This window comes from Podarcis cretensis (assembly GCF_951804945.1).
Source record: "Podarcis cretensis genome assembly, chromosome: 1".
Taxonomy (NCBI): Eukaryota; Metazoa; Chordata; class Lepidosauria; order Squamata; family Lacertidae; genus Podarcis; species Podarcis cretensis.
Window position 1 is genome coordinate 101372736 of NC_137170.1, and position 24222 is coordinate 101396957.

At 42.8% G+C, this 24222-nt stretch overlaps 1 protein-coding gene across 3 annotated transcripts in view; it reads right to left on the minus strand.

The window, feature by feature from the left end:
* The window catches only part of LRP1B (LDL receptor related protein 1B), a 782700-nt gene that overhangs the window by 168623 nt on the left and 589855 nt on the right, over nt 1-24222 (minus strand). For all 3 annotated transcript variants that reach the window (XM_079992449.1, XM_079992450.1, XM_079992448.1), the window contains 8 exons: nt 22807-22989; nt 17404-17604; nt 16243-16488; nt 8629-8826; nt 6364-6568; nt 4670-4834; nt 3195-3439; nt 1124-1255 (listed from right to left, as the gene is read on the minus strand). In XM_079992449.1, the coding sequence (XP_079848575.1) occupies nt 1124-1255; nt 3195-3439; nt 4670-4834; nt 6364-6568; nt 8629-8826; nt 16243-16488; nt 17404-17604; nt 22807-22989 (1575 nt within the window). The remainder of the gene's footprint in view (nt 1-1123; nt 1256-3194; nt 3440-4669; nt 4835-6363; nt 6569-8628; nt 8827-16242; nt 16489-17403; nt 17605-22806; nt 22990-24222) is intronic.

Genomic DNA, 24222 nt, shown 5'->3' on the forward strand with positions numbered 1-24222 from the left:
GTAAGCACATTCATCTGGTCATTAGTAGAAGATCACATTGTCCCATGATAAGTAAAAAGTCAGCCATGTTTGTTTTTAAACAGATAAAAAACTAAGAAATCGTTTAAAATCCAAGTATCTGTAGTTCAGAATACAGTGTTACCTCAGGTTACATACGCTTCAGGTTACTGACTCCGCTAACCCAGAAACAGTGCTTCAGGTTAAGAACTTTGCTTCAGGATGAGAATAGAAATCGTGCTCCGGCGGCACGGCAGCAGCAGGAGGCCCCATTAGCTAAAGCGGTGCTTCAGGTTAAGAACAGTTTCAGGTTAAGAACGGACCTCCGGAACGAATTAGGTACTTAACCCGAAGTACCACTGTATTGTTAAAAGACATAACATTATTTGGTAATTCTAAATGGCAATAGCAGGCAGTGTGCTGGGGAAGTGGTGCGTATCTGACCTCCAAGCAGCTGCATCAGATTGGCTTACTACAGGCATAGGCAAACTCAGCCCTCCAGATGTTTTGGGACTACAACCCCCATGATCCCTAGCTAACAGGACCAGTGGTCAGGGATGATGGGAACTGTAGTCCCAAAACATCTGGAGAGCCAAGTTTGCCTATGCCTGGCTTACTAGGATATAATGGGGAAGGTGTGAGATAGCAGTGAGGCACCAGCAAATGCACCAGCAAAATCAATATGCTGTTCCTGCCAATGTGTTTGCATCATAATGCATCACTACAGTTTTAAAGTATTTCTTCTTAGAAGCTGCTTTCTGATCTAAGACTCCGAAAGTGATATCAAGACCATTTCAGATGAGTACACTGAGATTAAAAACTGTTAAGTACTTTTTTTCATTCTGCACTTTACCTGCCTCATCATTTTCTGATGATGCCCTTTCTGCTTGCCAACCTCCCTGTTCTGCCGAGATAAGTTTGGTGAATGTACTAGACACATCCAGAACAAAAAAGCGAAAGTAATAAATATCAAAGCTTGACAAGCCAAATACATTTGGGCATTTTGTTGGTTCATGTGAGGCAAGAGTTACCCTCAAAGTTATCAGTGAACAACATGTCCTCTGCTCTGAAATTTAAGTTGTTAATAGAGAATATGTGTGTGTGTAAGAGAGAGAGAGAAACTTACCATAGCATGTTTTTCTGTCTATAGACAGCTTCATTAGATGAGGACATGCACACGCAGCACTTCTGTTGTGATTGATCAGGCACATATGAGAGCACGGACCTCTGCCATTGTTAGCAGCACAAGGATTGGGAGCTAGAATTAAAAATGTAAACTGAACATACAAATATATGTATTCTGCAGGAGACCAATGAAGTCTGACAATGGGGGGGGGGATATATTAGAAGAGGGGAAGGGAAGAGAATGGCAAACAAATCTACACCATAGTAATAGTTTGCCACTGATGGACTCTTCTTCACTGGAGGTTTTTAAGCAGTGGTTGGATGGCTATCTATCACAGATGCTTCAGTTGAGATTCCTGCATTGCAGGAGGGTTGGTCTAGATGACCCTCAGGGTCCCTTCCAACTCTACAAAATTCTGTGAGAATGCTGTTGCACTCAGGTCCTTCTTGCGGCATAGGCATCTGGTTAGCTACTGCGAGAACGGAATGTTGGACTAGATGAGCCACCAGCCTGATCTGGCAGGCTCTTCTTATGTTCTGAATTGTGTGCTCACTCACGTGGGTTGGAGGACATTGAGATCCTGTGGAGGCTCCCTAAAGTCAAGCAGTTTTCACCAATTTGTCCCTGAAAACCCTATATTGACTCCACGCGGCTCTGAAGCATCCCCAAACCCCTGGAACAGCTTTTCAGGGGGCAAAGGGGGATGTAAGAGGGATGAGAAATAGGAAATCCCTTTCCTCTACTGCATTCTGTGTATGGGAATTTTGGATTCAAGACATCAAAGCTTCAGAATAACCTCTTCAGAATTATCTCCCTAGTAAGCAGGGCTTTTTAAAAGCCAGAACTCTCTAGAATTCGGTTCCAGCACCTCTCAGGTGGGTGCCATTGCCATTCTAAGAGAACAATGGAGGTGTTTGTGGTGAGTTCTGGCATCTCTTTTCTAGAAAAATAGCACTGCTGGTAAGTGATCTGTTTCTGTATAGATGCAAAATAATACTACATATATTTTTATAATCTGAAGACTTGTAATTTGGATGGCATGCTGAGAGATGCCTTTTTGAACTGCAATTATTTACAGCAGAGGCTTATAAAAAGGAAGCAGATACTTGTGATCCCTTCCCCTGCCTCAAATCACAAGAGGTGTTCCTGCTGCCGTAGTCCTTATAAACCACAGGAAAAAGTAGCTGTTAACATTTGCCCCCATTCCATACTGATCTATTAAAAGTAATGGCAACATGAGAAGGTTCCCAGGTCAATGCCGTATACAATATACCAACACAGCCTAAAACAATATTTGTTATGGTTCTGACCTGGGGCTAAAAAAATCTAACCACTCTCTCCCATTTCCAGCCGATTGCTGGTAATACTTCACTGAAGCAGATGCAAAGGGCTGTTAACTCAATGTTTATGATTTCTTTAGTGCTCTTAATATTGCTAAAGTTTTAAGATGTCACTTATCCAACAATAATGCTGCTCAGAAATGCTCCTTTTATTTATATAAGCAGCACAAAACAGGAAGCATTAAAAAGAATTTGAAGTGGTACTCACATAATGTTAATTTAACAAGTCAGTCATATAAATAATAATAGTTATTAGCTAAGAGATATTCAGGGGATGCAGGTGGCGCTGTGGTCTCAACCACTGAGCCTAGGACTTGCCGATCAGACAGTCGGTGCTTTGAATCCCCGTGACAGGGTGAGCTCCCGTTGCTCGGTCCCAGCTCCTACCAACCTAGCAGTTTGAAAGCACATCAAAGTGCAAGTAGATAAATAGGTCCCGCTCTGGCGGGAAGGTAAATGGCATTTCTGTGCGCTGCTCTGGTTTCGCCAGAAAAAGCTTAGTCATGCTGGCCACATGACCCAGAAAAACTGTCTGCGGACAAACGTTGGCTCCCTCGGCCAGTAAAGCGAGAGGAGCGCCGCAGCCCCAGAGTCATTCGCGACTGGACTTAACTATCAGGGGTCCTTTACCTTTACCTTTAAGAGATATTCATTCATATTGCTGGTATGTAATGTAGAATCTGACTATGAACAAAAAGACTATGACACTTTCATTAGAAGTGTTAATTTACCTTGTGGTTGACGACTTGGGTGATAGATTTGAAGATCAAAAGGTTGTGCACTAGTTTTTTGTATCACACTAACATTTTGTCCTGTCCATTTGTTGGCTTTTGACAATGTGTTTGTCCTCCAGTCTGTCCAATATACTTCACTCCCATACAAAGAGACAGCAAAGGGATGAGAAAGATATTCATGTCCTCGTATAATTTCTATCATGTCAGTTCCATCATACAGTGCGGAATAAATAGCATCTGACCTGAAAGATAACCCCCCAAACAGAAATCCATTGTGAGAGAATTCTGAAACTGGGCTTAGTGCAGTTATGAAACTACATTCTGGAAAATTAAACAAATATGAAAGGAATGTATTTCAAATGTTTGGCAAAGGATCATAGCTCAGTGATTCAATCCTTGGCATCTCCAGGAACAACTGGGGAGGGTGGGTGGGGGGGGGGGCTGCCTGAATCCTTAGAGAGCAGCTGCCAGTCAGTGCACACAATACTGAATTAAAGCAGGAGTGAGTGGCTAATCAGCAGTCATCCAGATGTCATTGGGTTTCAACTCACTTCAGTCCCAGCCAGCACTGTTTATAGTTAGAGATAATGAAAGTTTAACCTAGCAGTATCTGGAAGGCAATATGGTTCCCAACCCTGGACTAAGAAATCTGACATGGTGAAGGCAGCTTCCTTAACGGACGTGCCTCTAGTCAATTCACCGAGACTGTGAGTGGAAGCGTTGGATAGGCAGTGAGGTTGGAGAAGTGCAATAATGTCAATGGGGCCAATTCTGCACTCCTTCCGATGCATTTACATTACACCAGCCCCACCAACAAGGCTTTTTTCAGCTGGAGCTCACAGGAGTTCAGGTGGGCACCATTGCCATTCTAAGAGAAAAAGGGAGAAGCTTATGGTGAGCTCCGGCTCCTCTTTTTCTAGAAAAATAACACCAGCCACCACCATTTAGCTCTTCCCCCTCTTTGGTTTTGGTATGCAACAGAGATCAGCTGGTGGGGGTTGTAAGCAGCACAGCCTCACTGCTGCCTGAGAGAGGTAATATGAAACGGGAGCTATTGTTGGGTTCTGGGAGTCTGAACACAATGAGTGGCTTGACTTTATGCCACCATAGAAGTGCCTGGTGTCTGTTGTGCACATGGCTTAGTGAACAGCTGAAGACGTGCATAGATAGATCATCTGATTGATCTGGTCCTTGGACACAGGGTGGAATTACTCATGCCAGGTTGAGAGTGGGAGAGGAAGAATCCCAGCTCTCACATGAAGTGGAGGCGGCCTGCACTGAAGGGTTGTTAGCTTGTTGCTAACCTGTCTCCTTATGATGAGAATCTGGCAAAAATTAATAGAGCTGTTCCCATTCATCCCCAAACACTTCTTGTGTCTTCATTCCTACTTGCAGGGATGGGAAGACAAAGAATAAAAGCAGCTCTGCAACTTTTCTTTTTCTCATACAAAAAGCACAGGGAACATTGTTACCTGGCATCTGTCCATACTATTCGTTTTTCAAAATGATCCACAGTAAGGCCATTAGGCCATGCTCCACTATCCATGTCTTTATATATTATCTTCCTTCCCGCTCCACTCATGGAAGCAGACTCAATGCGAGGAAAATTGGCATCCCAATCTGTCCAAAACAGAATTCTGAGTGATGCAAAAAAAGAGAAAGAAAACAAAATTTACACTAAAATATGAAACAAATAATATATACAGGTGTTTTTTGTTTTGCTTTTTAATACCATCATATTAGCAAATCTGGGCTAGTTATTCTAAGTAGAATACATTTTTGACATTGCCAAAACAGCTATAAAGTTTTAATCGTGGAGTTCCATAACTTTCTAACACAATGAAACTATTCTGAAAGGAAATGAAACTATTCTCAGGACAGCTCAGTCAACAGAGCATGAGGCTCCTAATCTCAGGTTCATGGGTCTGAGCTCCACGTTGGGCAAAAGATTCCTGCATTGTACGAGATTGGAATCGATGATTCGCATGGTCCCTTCCAACTCTACAATTCTGTGATTCTATGAAGTTGAACAAATAGCTCATATTTATATTAGAAACCCAATTTACCCTATTTCCTATGGCCTCAGTAGCTGTGACACATGCTCAAAACAACATCTCAGTCCCTCCTTGCCACCAGCATGTCCTTGTCATTTACAATAGTGAAGTGAAATAAGGAGTGTGCCAGAAAGGACTGGAAGGCATAGATACATTTTCATTCAGCCTAGACTCCAGAGGGTGTTTAGGTGTGCTCAGAACTGATCTTACTCCAACATCCACAGAAGGACAGTAATAACATGTCATGGGGCGGGGGATAACATTTTAGAGTTGCATAGGAGGGATGCAAAAGATCCTAACCAGGAATTCGCCATTTTGAAGCACTGATAAGACTGATTTTCTCCCTACCTGATTTTCTTCCCTGCAGTGTGCCCTTATTCCCTCTTCTAATATTGCATACGGATAGAATTTTGAGACAGGTGCTTTACATTCCAGTGTCAAGATAAGTGCGAGTAATGTTAAGGCATAATCAATGCTAATTGGATGTAGACCTGATAGGCTATGGGCATTTGATTGCATTTGGACGTATAATTGCAACACATTTGAGGAGTCCTAGAAAGTAATGATCATGCTCTAAATCTATAAAGGGTATGTCTGATTGTGAAAGAGGTTCAACTTGGGAATTAACTGCCCATTTCCCCAAATGTAAGGGGACATGGCTGCTCTGCCTTCAGATACATTAAACTGGTATGAAGCAGTCCTTGCAACTTGTGTCATTGAGAAAATGGGATGAAGGGGGAACAATATATATATAGCTGATAAAGTCTATTACACAGGCTCTTTTGGCAATTATACTATTTAATTTTCCTCCTTAAATATCCTACTTGATTTAATTAACATGTTGCTCTGATAGTACACCACTACCACCTGTAGAAACATGGAAACGAAAATGAATGTGTGTATTAGTTTTATTAACATTATTATCGACATTATTAATTATTAACATTAATTATGATTATTAACATTATTATTATCATCCCCACATAACTTGTTTCATAGTAGGGTCAAAATTACCAGTGCTAAGGACAAATGAAAAACAACATCTCACAGTACCTATGAAAAACATTTGCACAGTTTTGTTGTAAATAATCATTACAAATACATTTAATTACCCATATCTAGGATCCAAAGCAATAGCCCTAGGATGTTCCATGGCACCTGCTATTAATGTTGTCCTCAGTGTGCCATCTAATTTAGCAACTTCAATTTGGTCCAAATTGCTGTCTATCCAGTATATATTTCCAGCAATCCAGTCAACAGTAAGACCTTCAGGGGTAGCTAAGCCATGCTGGACCACTACTTCAATGGAGCTTACCCCTGCAAAAATATTAGAAGAGTTCTTAAAATGATTAACACATTAAGTTTAAACTTGCACAAAGTAGACACTGCAACAGAATAACTACTTACTTTTAAAATAATGATACTGTAGAACATTAGAAAAATTAAAATATAGTACCATAAAACATTATAAAATAGTAGGTTTATGCCACATATAGCCCATTCACAACTTTGGAATTATGGAGAAAACTGAGAAGTTTACTAATTTCAGAATGGTGAGCTATCTTTGCAACAACGTTTACCTTTTTTTAAAAAAAATGCCTTGTGTCAATGGGACTTATACACACATTACTGGGAGCAAGTCCCACTGAATTCAATGACGCTTACTTCTCAGTAGACATGTATAGGATTGCACTGTGAGACACTTACTGTGGAACAGGAATTATCATGATCAATCCTCTAATATGCAAATTACCACACTAGGCACAGTATGACACGGAAACTATTAGGATTTACTAATATTATTTTCTTACTATAAAATACATTTTTGGTGTGCATCGTAGCAAGGGTGGCGCAGTGTCAACTATTAAGGCTGAGCAGAATTTGGCCACAATCCTGCACACTGTGTGCATGGAGAGCATGGTATGGATGGAGTTCATGTGTCCTCTCCCCGCCCCCACCTGTCGCCTCTGTTCATGAGCCTTCTACTATTCTGAAAGCCATCGTGTGACTCAACAAGGCCATTTGCACTTGCAGCTGAGACCCTCCCCCATCTTACCTTCAAGCATTTGGAGCCTGCTCTTCCCCAGGCCCATGGTGTGCAGGCTACTCCCAGCAGAAGCAGGAGTGGAGACACGTGCAGGGGCCTGGTGGGAGAGGGGAGGTTATACTAGAGCCCTACGGGAAAAACTTCACACTCTGTTCTCTGTGCAAGCAGCATGCAGGATTTCGGCCTGTGGAAATTTGTGTGTGTGTGTGTTTGTTTAAAAAAACCCATAAATCATATCAATTGCATCATTCATTCTACTGGTGGCAGGCTTTCCTTCCAGAGGAGAAAGAAGAAATGCTGGGAGCAGAAGATCCCGTATTGTTAATTGCAACTAAGAGTAGATATGGAGACTGAAATAAAGCAATCTGAGTAAACCTACTTACTCAGAAAGAAGCCCATTGTATGTGCTGTAATGTATCCATAATGCACATTTCAAAAGGCTACAAAATGCATGTATTTGGATACAGAGGAATCCTGTGTATGCCTGCTCAGAAGCAGTTCCCATTGAGCTCAATGAAACTTACACCCAGGTAAGTGAATATAGGCTTGCAGCCTCTGCAGTCTGGCAGGGAAGAGTCTGCCATTCTGCCTACTTCCAAATGGTCTCTTTCTCAAAAACGTCATGTCCTTTGTAACTGTATTGTGCGGACCTCCCCATATTCTGAGAACCACTTTCTGAACAGCTCCATATTCTAGGCTTGAGGTGTATTATGTTTAACACAACAACCATACTAATAACCCTACTGGATCCATCTAGTCCAGAACCCTGTTTTCCACAGCAACCAGGTGAGCTTATATGAGGGTCTTATAATGGTTCTCCCTCACTACTGCCTCTCAGTAAACTGTATTCAATGGCATACTGCCCCTAAACATAGAGGTTCGAGTTTGCCTAGGAAGCTTAGTTTGGTATACACTTCCAGAGTTTATGCTAACTACATTACTTCTGGTAAAATGAGCCACCATAACCATTAGAGGGCCGTGAAAATTTGTGTCTCAGGCTTTTTAGACTCGTTTACCCATGTACTGTCTGAAACCAAAGGGACACATTGGCTGCCAGATGGATTTTTTTTTTCCAGGCTTCCTACCCCACTAGTACTGCAAGCAAAAGGTGACAATCAAAAAAGTTTGGAGAACGTTAAACAAGGGGGAAATAGTATCACATTATAAGAGCCATTTTGGACTGTATTCTGTAATAGCATGTGGGAGAAATAATTTCCCCAGAATTTCATGGATTCAACATAATTTCACCAGTTTTCTCCAGTTGGCTTTTCCCAAGATCATTAAAAATAAATAATTCTTCATTAAAAATAAATAAAACTTCATTTCGTACCTCCAGTTTCAGAAAGCTTGCCTCTGTAAATTTTATCTTCAACCACATCTGTCCAGTACAGTAAGCTCTGATTGAAGTGAAAATCAAGTGCTATTGTATTTCTCAAACCAGGAACTAACAGGCTGTAATCCCGTTTCTGTAGATCGATCCTTCTGATCTCATGCCGAATAGAGAAAATTATGAAAGCTTCAAATGGATCTGGGAATACAAAAGTATTATTTGTATAAAATATAATGATTACATCATTATGGTGACAGTAATAAAAAGGCATTCATTAGACTAACTCTGACAGAATATTATAACCGTAAAATACTTATGCATTACATTTCTTGTAGTATTTTTTTCTAAAATACACATTGCCACTTAAATCTAACCTTTATTCAGCTACAACAATATTGATCTGACACTGCAAAAATGAAAATTAGATTCAACAATCTAACTGTGGTCTGAAGTTCTAGTAGCAGAAATTTATCATTGGTGACAGCTCAGAAATATTCACAGCAGAATCCTGTACATGTCTACTCAAAAGTAAAACCAACTGTGACCAATTGTGCTTTCTCTCATGTAAGAAGTGCAGCCTGGCAGAGCAATCCACCACCTCAAGACAAGGGAAGGAAGCAATACCGTTTTCATTTTGCTCTCTCAAGAACCTTTCCCTGTGCTTTGCTATCTAGCCCTGAAGGACTGAGCACTTGATTGATTTATAGTAGAAAGTGTGGGGCAATTCTTCTATTGTGGGAAAGGAAAAACATGTCCTTTTATCCTCCTGCAACTTCACTGCATTTGCAGATGAGTTTTTAGAAAGCACTTCATGGCACTTATCCATTCTATCCCACTACCTCCAGATGTCTAGGGCTCATTTCCCACCTTTTCCTTCTCTCCCCTTCCCATAATTTACACCTTCAACATCCCATGTTTCCTGGAGGCTACTAAGCATGTTCAGTCCTTGCTTATTTTCATTTTATGAACTAACACATAAGCTCGTTAGTCAGAGACTTCTGCATAACTTGGGTATACACGTATGCAGAAAACACGACCTTATCCATGGGTGGGTTCATTTCACCGACAAACCGACACACACATACAATGAACAAATGGGGACTCTTTACAACACTTGATTTCTCTTTATAGAAAAAGAGTAAAAATAGCAAGCAACAACAACAATGGGGAGCCACAGCAAAATGCTGTGGTGCCTCCCCTGCTACTAACAGGCAAACTTCTGTTCAAGACTCTAGGCAGAATGGAAATAGTGTTCCAGAAACTTCATATATGTCAACATATCTTCAGGCTCAGCAACAACCTTACCCAGGTTTACCAAAAAACAGGAGAACAAAATAGGATAAATAAAAATTGTATTGCTTTTATTTGTAAGTAATCACCCATCTAAATTCAACATTCATTTGGAATGAGAGGAAAACTGGAGATGAATTATATGTACAGTATATTACAGTGTTAGATGCCTAATGGCAGCAGCTTCAAACCCCCAACACTAGCCCTGAAGTTGTGAATCATAAACCCCTTTCCTCAGTACAGATGTAAATATATGGGGTTCTTTGGTGTAATCTAGGCCAAAGGAACTTGTCAGGGAACTGCCATCGGAAGGACAGGTGGTGAGAAGGCTTCAGGAGAATAGGAGAGCCTCTTCTTCAGCAGAAGAGGGAACCAGTAGGGGGAGTGCGGGAGCTCCAAAGGAAAGGGAGTCGGAGGGGAGGCTCTGGGATACTTCCAGTGAGAACAGCGAGGAGGTATCAGAACAGCCTTTAAGGACCCCCACCCCTCGCCGGAAACTGTCACGGAGGGAATCCAGGAGGCGCATGTCTGTGAAACAGCTTTTATGTTGGAAACGTTTCCGCAAACGCCCACTGTCAGATTCTACCAGCGACTGACGGAGCCATGCTGAAGGGCTCCGCTCAAGGCAGGGTTTCACTACACTGAGTGAGCTCTGAGGGATCCAGTTTCAACGCACAAGCAGCTCATTATCCCACCACAGCAATCTGACAGTCCCTGAAAGCAGCTTGTGCAAAGAGAGGCATCATGAGCAACCCAGCCGGAGCCGGAGATGGGGGAGCAGCTGCAGCCGGTCCTAGCCTGGAAGAAAGGTACAGGATGTTGGAGGTACAGTTAGCTCTGCAAACGGCGAGGCTGGAGGAGAGGAGGGCTCATGATGCAGAAAAGGGGAAAGCCGCCCAGCTCTCGAGGAAAGTGCCAGGACTGGTGCAGAAGTTTGGGGGTGATCCCAGGAATTATCAAGCCTTCAGGACAGAGATGCAATATGCCCTCAATCTGCAGTTTGATGATTTTCCTGATGAGGATTCGAGGGTTGCTTTTGTGATTGGGCATCTCGAAGGCGGGGCCAGAGATTGGGTGAGGCCACTAATGGCAGCCAATAATGAAGCCCTAAGGGACACAAGGAAGTTTTTTCGCGCCATGGATCTGATGTTTTCCAGCGAGATTGAGCAGGGAGTGGCGCGCAGGCAGTTAATGGCGTGTAAACAAGGGAACCGATCTGTCCGTGAGTACTGGACTGAGTTCACCATGTTGATCCATAAATTAAGATGGGATTTGTCAGCGGAACCGATACAAATGCTGTTCGAAGAAGGACTATCTTCGGCAGTGAAAGACGAACTTTCCCGGGGGCCCAGGGCGGAGTCTATGGACCATCTGACTAAATCAGCGCTGGCCATAGGGTCACGCCAGGAGGCCAGAGCCTTGGAGAAGCGGGAAGGGAAAGGGGAGCGTTGGAGGGATTTCCGCATTCCAGAGATGCCAGAGCAGCCCTCTCTGCCAGCAGAGCCGATGGAAATCGGAACAGCGCGCGCACGCGCAATTTCAAACCCCAGTGAAGGGCGGAAGAAGGAGGGAAAAGGCGCCAAGAAATGTTTTCTCTGCCAACAGCCAGGTCATTTTGCCAGAGTTTGTCCGCAAAGAAAGGAATGGCAAGGAATGGCGGGGGCTGTTGGGGAGGAGGGGGAAGGAGCTAAGGAGCAAGTAAAAGCCAACGCCTGGCTGCCACCGACGGGGCACAGCAGCCAGGCCAAGGAACAGTAAATGTGCCCACGCCAGAACCCCCAAGACCAGCTCTTGTAATAGAGGTATTGCTGGAGCTGGCAAACGGACACCCACTAAAAGTGAAGGCGCTATTAGACTCAGGCAGCTCCTGCAACTTTATGAGTAAGGAGTTTGCAGCCGCCCATCAGATACAAACCATTCCTTTAAAAAATCCCCTGCAGGTGACCACGATTGATGGGAGGGCGCTGTTGGGGGGAGAAGTAGACCAGCAGACTGTCCCCATGACAATGAGGGTGGCAAGACACACGGAACGGATAGCGTTTAATATAGCCACGTTGGGAGGAGCGCCCATCATTTTGGGGATGAGCTGGCTAGCGCTGCATGATCCGCTTGTGGGATGGCATCAGAGAGTGGTTTCCTTTGGGTCAGCACATTGTATGGGACACTGCACAGAAAAAGGGGGCCAAGTAGGCACTCAGGCCACGTTAGCAAAGATAGAAGCAATGGAACAAGGCAGGGTACCACGACAATATGCAGATTTTGCCGACGTCTTCAGCGAAAGGGAAGCAGATAAACTACCCCCACACAGACCCTTTGACTGCCAAATCAACTTACTTCCAGGAGCGCAATTGCCAGTGGGCAAGGTGTATGCAATGTCTGACAGAGAGATGCAGGAGCTAAGGGAGTTTATTGACAAAAACCTCAAGCGTGGGTTCATCAGGGAGTCACGAGCGGTGGGGGGTAGCCCAGTGTTCTTTGTAGACAAAAAAAACTCGGACAAACCGAGATTAATTGTGGATTTCAGGGCCCTAAACGCAGTGTCCGAACCCGTGACCTTCCCTATGCCCAGAATCGATGACATTCTGACCCGGGTGAGAAAAGGGAAGATTTTTACCAAGCTGGACCTGAGGGGGGCGTATAACCTGATATGTATGAGAAAGGGAGATGAGTGGAAAACCACTATGTTCACCCCCTTGGGGGCATTTGAGTACTGCGTTATGCCTTTCGGCCTCCAGGCGGGTTCCGCAGTATTTCAATCATTCATGAATCACGTACTAGGACCATTGCTGTACAAGAACTGCGCTGCGTTCTTGGACGATGTGCTGGTGTACTCAGAGGATGAAGAGCAGCATGTGCGAGATGTAAGAGAAGTACTGAGCAAACTGCAAGAAAACCAGCTGTGGGTGAAACTGGAGAAGTGTCAGTTTCACACCAGGGAGGTGGAATTCCTTGGGTACCGGTTGTCGGACAAGGGGCTGGCCATGGATCCTAGCAAGGTGCAAGCAGTGCTGGAATGGAGGCCACCGAAAACTAAGAAAGATGTGCAGAGGTTTTTGGGGTTCGGAAACTTCTATCGGAAGTTCATCAAGAACTTCGCCCATTTAACAGCCCCCATCACGGATTGTCTCAGCAGCAAGAAGAAATTTGTCTGGACGGAAGAAGCGCAGCGAGCTTTCAAAAGTTTAAAGAGGGCGTTTGCTTCGGAAGAACAACTCTTACACGTGGATCTGCAGCAGCCGATGAGGGTGGAAACCGACGCGTCTGACAGAGCGGTGGGCGCCGTGCTTCTGCAGCCAGGAGCGAATACGTCGGAATGGAGGCCGTGTGCCTTCTTCTCGAGGAAATTGAACAAGTCTGAGAGGAATTATACGGTGTACGACAGAGAATTACTCGCTGTCCACGAAGCGTTCAAGAGATGGAGACACCTGTTGATTGGGGCGCAACACAAGGTTCAAGTGCGGACAGACCACAAAAATCTAGAATACTGGAGAACAGCCCGAGTATTGAACCAGAGACAAGTAAGATGGGCGCAAGAGTTCTCCAAGTTCAATTTTGAAATTCGCTACGTGCCAGGGGCTGAGAATGTCAGGGCGGACGCTCTCTCCAGAAAACCTGAGTACTTGGAGGGGGAAGGAGGGGCGGAAGAAAGACATATCATCTCAGAGGACCACTGGGTTTGTGGGGCGGCATTGGTGGGGCAAAGAGAACTGGTAGAGGGTATTGAAAACGATGAATATGCCCAAGAGAAACTTAGGGAACTCAGGGAGACAGGTGAGAACGCAGGGGGGTTTGAGGAAAAGAACGGAAAACTATATTACAAAGGGGCGCTCTACATACCAGGTGGGGGACTAAGAGGGCAGGTGCTTAAACAGTTGCATGACAGCCCCACGGCGGGGCACTTCGGGCAGCACAAGACCATGTGGTTGGTTACCAGGGAGTTTTGGTGGCCCAAGGTGCGGGAAGACGTGCGGGAGTATGTCAGGGGATGCGACAGGTGCCAAAGAGCAAAGGGAGAGAGGTTGGCGCCAGCGGGGTTATTAGAACCCTTACCCACCCCAGAAAGGCCATGGGAGATGGTATCCATAGACTTCATGACCGATCTACCGAGATCCAAAGGGAAAACCGCGGTCATGGTGGTGGTGGATCTACTAACTAAGATGTGCCACTTTATAGCTTGTTCACATGCAGTGACAGCGGAAGAAACCGCAAGGTTGTTTGTGGAGCACATTTTTAGGTTGCATGGCGCCCCCTTGAGGGTTTTGAGCGACAGAGGAAAACAATTTACTTCTAGGTTCTGGAGGAAACTAATGAGCATGTTGCATGTGGAGGTAAGTTTTTCCACCGCCAGGCACCCAGAAACAAATGGGCAAGCAGAAAGGGCAAACGGGGTTTTGCAACAATATCTGAGGTGTTATGTAAAGGACAGAGAAACTGATTGGGTAGACTGGTTACCTCTGGCAGAATTTGCCTACAACAACGCGGAGAACGTGTCCACAGGGATGAGTCCCTTTCTAGCCAATTATGGGTGTCATCCTCGGGCGTTTCCAGGAGAGGGCGGGGGAAGGTGGAGTGTACCTGCAGCGGAAATTTTTGTTGAAGAGATGGAAGCGATCCACCGTCAGCTCCAACTCAACTTAGAGAAAGCCAAAGAAGAATACAAGAAGCAAGCTGACAGAAATAGGAGGGAAGGCGAAACCATAAGGGTGGGTAACCGGGTGTGGCTATCCACCCAAGGACTGCCGTTCAAGGGAGGGTGTAAGAAATTGAGACCCAAACGGTTGGGACCCTTTGAGGTCATACAGCAGGTCAACCCAGTAGCATTCAAACTCCGATTGCCCAGTCACATGAAATTGCACCCAGTATTTCACAGGTCATTACTGTCGCCATACAGAGAGGGGTGTGAGTGGGGGGAACATGAGAGGGAGGTGACCCGGACACCCGTCATAGAAGAGAGAGAACGCAACATGGATGTGGCGGGGATCATTGATTCCAGGTGGAAAGGGAATCAGGTGGAATACTTGGTTGAATGGGAGGGGGAGGAAGAGTCAGAAAATGCATGGGTACCGGCAGAGGAAGTCAAAGACGAGATTTTAATAGAAACGTTTCATCGGCGTTTCCCAAGGAAACCACAACCAGTGGCAAGGTTTGGGAGGGAACACTTCGGGACCACAGATGAGGAAGGGGAATTTGAAGGGTTCCCAGAGTCGGAAGTGGAGGTGGAAACAGATTCCGACGAAGGAGAGGAAGAAGGGGAAAGAGGCGGAAGGCCGTGGTTAGAAGTGTTTGAATCCTCGGAGGATGAGGGGAGTTCCTTCCAGGGATTTCCGTCCTCGCCGCCAGTAAGAGAGGAGGCGGGAGGGGGTGAAGGGGGCCCTGGGGGGGAGGTGGATGTCAGGGAACTGCCATCGGAAGGACAGGTGGTGAGAAGGCTTCAGGAGAATAGGAGAGCCTCTTCTTCAGCAGAAGAGGGAACCAGTAGGGGGAGTGCGGGAGCTCCAAAGGAAAGGGAGTCGGAGGGGAGGCTCTGGGATACTTCCAGTGAGAACAGCGAGGAGGTATCAGAACAGCCTTTAAGGACCCCCACCCCTCGCCGGAAACTGTCACGGAGGGAATCCAGGAGGCGCATGTCTGTGAAACAGCTTTTATGTTGGAAACGTTTCCGCAAACGCCCACTGTCAGATTCTACCAGCGACTGACGGAGCCATGCTGAAGGGCTCCGCTCAAGGCAGGGTTTCACTACACTGAGTGAGCTCTGAGGGATCCAGTTTCAACGCACAAGCAGCTCATTATCCCACCACAGAACTGTTGGCTTAATCATGTATGGATGTCTCAGGGTAGATGTTGCTTGCGGTCTGTAAAAGAGGGTGTGCTGTTATAAGAGTTGTAAAGAATTCTGTTTTATTTTGTAAAAAAAAGAGAAAGTTTATAAATGTTAAAAGGAGGTAGACCGACTATGTTAATCCAGTGTTCCATTCATTACTACTCAAAAAGGCAGTTACTCCCACAGTGGTCAAAAGAAATATTATATAATCCCCAGAATTATACTCAATGCTTTACACTATGGATGTCCCCCCATGTGAAAAATACAAGTATAAATAATCAGATCTGTAATGTCGAGCTTTGTTAATTGAATGGCAATTTGTAAATCTCTACAATTTGTGAATAAACTTTCAAAACCCTTTTAATCTAGGTGTTTAAGAGTTAAAGATGAAACAACCAGTGACTCATACTGCTTCTCCAAAGTGAATAGGCCTTATTTTGGTTCCCCTATATTTTCATAAATGGAGCTCTACAGTAGTGAATAGTCTGTAAATGTCAACTTACCGATATTAGCACAGCTTTCTCCATCTTTATTGAGCTTCCAACCTTCATAACAGGAGCACTTAACGGTATTTTTATGCTGTTCACACACTTGGCTGCACTTCTGGTGTTTGGCACAATAATCTATGAATTCACAGGTTTTATTGTCTGAGCTCAGGTACAACCCTGGTGAGCATGAACACACAATTCTACCTCCAGGAACTATTGAGCACTGGTGGCTGCAACCGCCATTGTTAAGCAAGCATTCATCTGCAATTGAAGAAAACAAAACAGAAGTTGGTGTTTCTCAGACATAAAATGCAGACTAAAAGAAGGCTACCAGATCTGTAGTAAATTGTACTGGATTGAGACTAGAGAAAATTAATGTATAGAACTTCTCAGGAATCAGTATAAATAAATTTCACTGCATCTTTTATTAGTGTTGGAAGGAAAAGTGGAGTATGTTACTATACATAAGGATTTTTGCTTATACAGTGGTACCTCTGGTTACAAACTTAATTCGTTCCAAAGGTCCGTTCTTAACCTGAAACAGTTATTAACCTGAGGTATCACTTTAGCTAATGGGGCCTCCCACTGCGCCGCGTGATTTCTGTTCTCATCCTGAAGCAAAGTTCTTAACCCGAGGTACTACTTCTGGGTTAGCGGAGTCTGTAACTCGAAGTGTTAGTAATCCGAGGTGTTTGTAACCCGAGGTGTTTGTAACCCAAGGTACCACTGTAAAAGGTCCATTGGGTGCCATTCTAGGTCAGAATAAAATGAATACAATAGGATCAAGTGCAACATCACAGTGCAAAAAGCCTACCCTCCAAATGGTTGTCTACAATGGTAGGGATCACAAATGGTCTAGAGAACATGCATAGGTCATGGCAGGACTTGCCTCTCTAATCCCTTCACTGTATTCACTTTGACAGTGTGAAAATTATCACTGAATGCAGAGTTTGGAAGTCTGCTACAACCATCTAGAACTGGGAAAACGAAAATTGTGCAGATCCATTTCCGTGAAATGTTGTGCAATTTCAAGCATAACAAGGAAAGGGATAATGAAAAGCTCAAGTGATAATGCACAAAGCTTTCACAATATTAATGTTTCCAATGGGCAGATGCAAGTATACACGATAAATCTGATAAAGGGAACTTTTTAATATAGGAAAGAGCATGAAGTACCACAAAGGACATCTTCATCAGATCCATCCGGGCAATCTCTTATCCCATTGCAGAGCTTCTCCGGCTGTAGGCAGATGGAAGTTTCATTTGCGCAGGGGTATTTTGGTGGTCCACACATATACCCTTCACAATGATCTTCATCAGAGCGATCCTCACAGTCAATGTCCCCATCACACAGCCATGCTTTGCTAATGCATCTCCCTTGAAAAGAGAAAAATAAACACAGAGAATCAGACCAAAAGCAAATGCAGGAAAATATTCTGAACAAAAATGTTTGGAAAAACTTTGCCTCGTATTTTAAAATAACACCTACAACAAAGTTGAGAACAGCCATTTCCTGCCCCAATGTCAAATTTAAAAAGCCTTTGATGGAACAAAAGTGCATGGAAGTAATTCAACGTTTTATCTGTCCGAGGAGAGTATATAGAGAAAATGTGTGTGTTTGTGTGTGTGTGCAGTTTTATTAACAACACAAGCTTTGTTCCTCTTCCTCTTTAGTGCATTTTTAAATGAAACTGAGGAAATTTTATGGGAACAGTTATACTTTGCAATGTGACTAGGTAAAAACAGAATTCTGAATAAGAATAGAAGTGGTAACAAAGTATCCACCCCCACCCCCCGTTCCAAGATGAATCTGAAATAAATTTATGAAGGATAATAATTTTTGAATAATCTAAAATAAAAAGGGGTAATCTATGAACAGTTATTTGTTTAGATAGAATACTTCATATCTCTGAGACACTCTCACATAGGGTTGCCATGTTTCAAAAAGTTACAATATCTGGTATCAAGTGTAGAAATGTCCCTATAGGGACATGCTTATTCAGGTGACATTTTCTGCCTTCAGCCTTTGCTATTTTTTCTTTTCTTTCCCGAACTGCCATTTTTGTTTAAGCAATATTAAAATATAAATCTGAATTACTGATATTAAAGGCAAATATTGAGAGTTATTACGCTCCTAAATTTATTCCAAGTCAATTGAAATGCCGAAGCACTGATTTTGGTTTAATCGCCCTTCTGTGATCATTTTGTAGTTAGCTGTATCTCAATCCCGGTTCAGACATGAATAGTGGCACTGGGGAATCAGCTGTCTGGCGTTAGTGAAGCTCTATACAAACAGAGACACCATTACACTATGGCTTACTATGTCAACATGTGGACTCTTGGAGGGGTTCTTACAGAGGCTTTGCCATTGCCTCAATCGGTCTTACTCCTCTATCATGCTGAGCTAGGCCAAGGATTGGCTTAGAGTATGGTCTGAACCCAGGATTATGGTTAAGCTCTCTCCACATTGACCACAAGCTGTAGCCAAGAAACTCAAGGCAATTGCATGTGTCCTGTTGTTGTACATGAACGAACTGCACATGTGCCCATTTCTCTGCCTGTATCCATGCTTTCTTCACATGCTATTCATGAAAATCCTTTTGCTATGAGTTTAACTATCTTGTAGGTGCTAATAGTAAAAGGACAGTAAATAAAAAACTGGAAAAACAGGACCCCCAAAGCAGAAATTCTAGCCATCCATGACAGGTAACTTTGCTCCAATGACTCTAACAATCTCCCAGCTTTAACACATAACCTGTAAGGTATAATTAATTTAATAATATTGACTGACATAGTAAATAGTATACAACTGCACTTACTGCTAACTAATACAGTGGTACCTTGGTTCTTGAATATATTCTATTCCGGAAGACCGTTCGTGTTCTGAAACATTTGAAAACTGAGGTGCAAATAGCTATCTGTAAATTCAACTGAGAAAACTGAAAAACACAAAGCGGAAGTTATTCGACTTCCGAGGAGCGTTTGAAAACGGAAGCATTTACTTCCGGCTTTTCGTCGTTCGGGTTCTGAAACGTTCGTCAACGGAGACGTTTGAGAACCGAGGTACCACAGTAATATACAATCATAAACTCAAAAAAGCTTAATGAAATATTTCATGGTGCTAAAAAAACCTATTCCAACATTGGACAGATTCCATTTCATATGAAAAGAATTATCCAGAATCCTCCCACTTTGCCTCCATTAATTTAAGCAGTTCTGTAATTTTCATTTTCATTTTCTCTTGTTGTCTACATCATTCCCATTAGCTGATCCATGCCCAATGCTCTGAGTATAGTACTATCGGCCCTTATTCAACTGTAAATGTGCAGGTCTGTCAGATAAGTAATTAGGGATGGACAAATAGGTTGATTTTGGTTCTCTGTTTCTTAAATTCAGTTCTTACATTTCCACAGCAATTTGTGTGTGTGTGTGTGTGGTTGTTTTTTTTAAAAAATCCTCCTGAGAATTCATCAGCATTTTAGTGCTAATTTCTCTCAACGCACAAAAATGCAGTTTTGACTACTATACAGACTTTTTCAATCAATTTCCTCTAATATTATTAAGCATCTTTGTGTGCCATTTTCACTAATATATGCATTTATATGCTTATTTTACTTTGCTATATGCATTTTTTTCATTGCATGGTTGGAGAACTGCACTGCAAAACTGAGAGAAGTGCAATTTGATGGATGGGTGTGTTTCTCCTCTATCTCTGGTAGTAATTATACCTATAAGTTATTTAACAGAAAGAAAGTATAGGGGGAAGGAACCCTCCTAAACAGCTGATATGTATGTGCTCTTTCTTGTAGGGGCTATAAACTTCAAGCCCCAGTTCTTGCATCATGTTGCAGAAACCGTGTGTGCAGCATAAATTTGCATGTGCAAGTCTTTATCGAGCTAGCGCAGCAATGGGGAACCTGTGGTTTTCAAGCTGTTACTACACTCAAATGCCCATCACCCTTCACCATGTTACCGAGGGAGCTTGAGTCCAACAATTTCTGAAGAGCCATTGGTTCCCCATCCCTGAGTTAGGGGGACCTTTCTTGGGTATATCTACATCTACATCCTAAGCTGGGCCATGATGATTATATTCCAGAAAAATGCGTAACATTCCCTTAATAATACAAAACCACCCGTCTGTGAATTTGGCACCAGAAGCCTCCCCAATAAAATGTTTTTTTGGGGAGGGGGGGAGGTCACAGAGGCAGCCCTGGGACAGTGGAGATAGTAAGAGGAGGAGACTGAGCACCAGAGAGGAGTTGCCAGCCATTGACACCACGCTGCTGCCTCATTTGGCTCCACACTCTAGCTCCCGGCATCCCTGTTTCACACATACATCATGTGTGCATCATCACCCCCTCAATCTTCTACTTAAGTTGGCACTTCTGGAGAGCCTAATTTTTCCATTTCAGTTTCTCTTAGTTTCCTATTTTTCTGTTCATCAATTTCCATATCAGTTTGCAATATATATTTTTAACATAAAAGCATTTTAGTGTAATATACACACCTTTGTACACAATTTTCCTGAATATACACATTTTTGTGAGAAAAATTCCCTAATAAAATGCATTTTGGTATATTATTTTCATTAATATATGCAATGTTATGCACACTTTCCCCAAATACACACTTTTTTGTTGGAGAACTGCATCATAAAATTCAGAGAAGTGCATATTTTGAAAGCTAGCTGTGTTTTGCTTCATGTGTTGTTCCAGGAAGTATGAATTCCTCCCCATCCCTACTCAGTGGCAGAAAAGCTCCCCAGATCTGCAAATGAACAGCAGCTGTTGTCTCTAACTAAATTCAAACTTTTATAACTGCCAACAGGCCCCATAGTGTCTATTTCTAAGATGGTTACATTCAACTTTCCCTGCTACATCCCTCTCCTCATTTTTTCCCCTTGTTTGATCCCACCCCCAATATTCTCAGGTCTCATCCAACATCTCACGATTGTTAATTTTTCAAAGTTGTTCGTATTTCCTCCTCTGTTCTCTTCAAGTCTGTTGCTTTGTTGGCCCAACATGAGGTTTTTATTTAATTGCCCAGTCTAGGCCAACAGAGAGCTAATGGAAGCCACTGATGCCAAGTAAATTGGAAATAACCCAAAGTAAATTGAGTTTGCTTCCATAATAACACACTGGCTCAATTTTGTTTTATAGATATATACACTTTTAGAATAAGTCTACTTCCTTGACTTCTTTTTCACTTTCGCCTATAATTTATATAAAGATGACAAAATGACATTGGTGACACCATTCTCTCAAAATTTTCAGGCAGGACTTCCGAATGGTATCTGGTCTAACAGGTCTGAACAGATTATTAACAGAGATTGTGGATGGATATTTCCTTCTGGCTATAAAAACACAAATATCAGTTGATTAAACCAGCTGCTGTTACAATTTTTAAGTTCTTTTTTAAAAAAACAAACTTACCTTAAAATATGTAAGTTAAAGGTATCATGTTGTATAGCTTATTTTAGACATGTTTTAAGTATTCCTGACATCATATAGCATATATGTAGTACAACCCATTTTAATGTACTTTGCATGTTGTGATATTTTACTTGTATGGTTGTTGATTTAATTTTGTTCAGGTTTGTGACCACATAATAGATATGTTTAGACTTCTTTTCACCTTAATGAAAAGAAAATAATCTATAATCTATAATCTATTCTTCCTACACTCTGATAGGCTAGACACTTGCTATTATCTAAAACAAAATGCATATGTGAGCACATTAATCTTTATTGCACTACCTAGGAAAAGGCCTACAATTAAACTTTTATTGTTATGCATGTTTTGATACTTATTTCAATTTGAATGTATTTATGAAAAAAAAAGTTTTTCCCCCCTATACATTGTTTTATTCTGTATTATTCTCTAAATAACTGCCCTATAGTAATTCATTCTTTGCTTTTATAGCTGTTACATACACACAGCTTCTACCTGCAAAGCTTTCAATCGTTTTGAAATATTTACACTATGCTATATTTCTTATTTAATAGCACTCTTTGCCAATTGCATCTGGAGTGTTTTACATTGAAATAATACAATGAAATAGATAAAACCACATCAAACAAAACTCCAGAAATAATTTTAAATGAGGGAGGTCATTGTAATTTATAAAATAACAGAGCATAACTGTGTGTATATATCAGCATTTCTGCTCATGGGGAGTGACACTCACTGTGCATGAACAAGGTCTACTAAGATAATAAAAAAGAAAATATTTCAAGCAGTAATGTAGCTTTTAGTCATGCAGTCCCTGGGAGCTTGTCCCATGGGCCACAGGATAGTATCAGACCTCCCTTCCAAACTTCAGAAAGATTTTGGATCCAGTGTCCCTGCCAACACAGAACCCTCCGTATCCCTGGCAGCTACAATGTTGGTATGGCCAGCAGTTCTCCAGATCTGACTCCAACTTTAAGCGAAAAGCAAATAGCAGCATTAAAGAGAAGCATGACCACTTTTATACTGGCAGAGCCAAAAATTATCTCTGGTTTTGGCAATATAAAATTGGTATATTGCTTTCAAATAAACAAATATTACTTTACTCTTAATCAAACAATTTTTTTGTACCTGTGGTCTTGCAGGAAAATTTTGTTTTAGCATCACATGGGCGTATGGTTCCATTACAGAACTTTTCGTCGCTGCCATCCTCACAGTCCTTTTCTCCATCACAGCGCCATAAGTCAGGAATACAGTTTCCATCCGGGTGGCACTGAAATTCTTTCCCATTACATCCTCCAAGAGAGGCTGTTTCTAAGATGATAATAATAATACAAATAGATGATCAAGATGACAAATGTCTCTGTGAGAAACCTGTTCTAACACAGACACTTCACTGGAGATGCTATGCCAAATCTATATCTATCTATCTATCTATCTATCTATCTATCTATCTATCTATCATCTATCTATCTAATGTATATCAGCAACTCTTCTCTGATCCTACATATGCTTCTGCAGGGCAGCTGAGTACAAGCAAAGAAAGAAGTAGATTCTCCTCCCCACTAGTGCCTGAAATCTGCTCTATACATGATCAATATCAGCAAATTGCATGTCGAGACCCCAAAACCACCCCTCCTCAATGAATGAGACACAAGGACATGGATATTAGGTTAATATTATTGGGCAAAATTTGGTCACAACTTTATTGGTTACAGAATGTGAGTGGTATTGGCTTAGGCATTGGAGTTGACCTGACTATATCTGACTCCTGCCTGTCATGCAGGGAGTCCGGTAAGGGTCAACCACCGATAGGGGGAGCCCTGTCGATGCATACCAACTCAAGCTCCCCTTGGTGTTCCTGTTGGGGTCGTGTCATGGCCCTAGCCCCCGACCTGGGCTTCAGACGAGATCCACACCCCCGGATTCTTTTAACGGAATACCCTTAAGCTTAGAGGGGCAGGTGATGGCCACACCTCCCCTCCCCCATAAGATGATCAACCAATGCCTAACCTCCAAACCTTACAAAGTTGTGACGATTGCTACGAGGTAGGCAAAAACCATGCCAAGTGGAAAAATTCCTACCAGGCCCCTCAATAGCGACCAACCGCGGTCCATAGCAAGGCCAATGACAAAACCTGAAAATTAGGAAGGGCGGGCGGAAGTTTGAAGAAGCAGGAGGATTGGCTGGCTGGGTGATGGCATGGCAGGGAGCCTCCGAGTGACATGGGACTCAGTCCCCCATCCCCAGAGGTGAGTTGGTGGCCACATGGTCCACCACAACTCCTCCCCACTGTTAAGTGGAATGGATTTCCCAATAGTCCACATGTCTCCATTAACTGCAAATAAACAAACACAACTGTAACTGCCCTTTGCTGGATACTGAGGTGAAATGCAAATGTGGGGTTGTGCTACACCCCTCTCATTTCCTAAAGATCTCAGATTCAGTGAAGTGGGCTTTTTAAAAAAAATAGTTTCCCTTCAGTGGATTAGGATGAATTGTGAAAGCAATTTTGACTTCCTAGGGTTTTAGTGCCAAAATTCAGT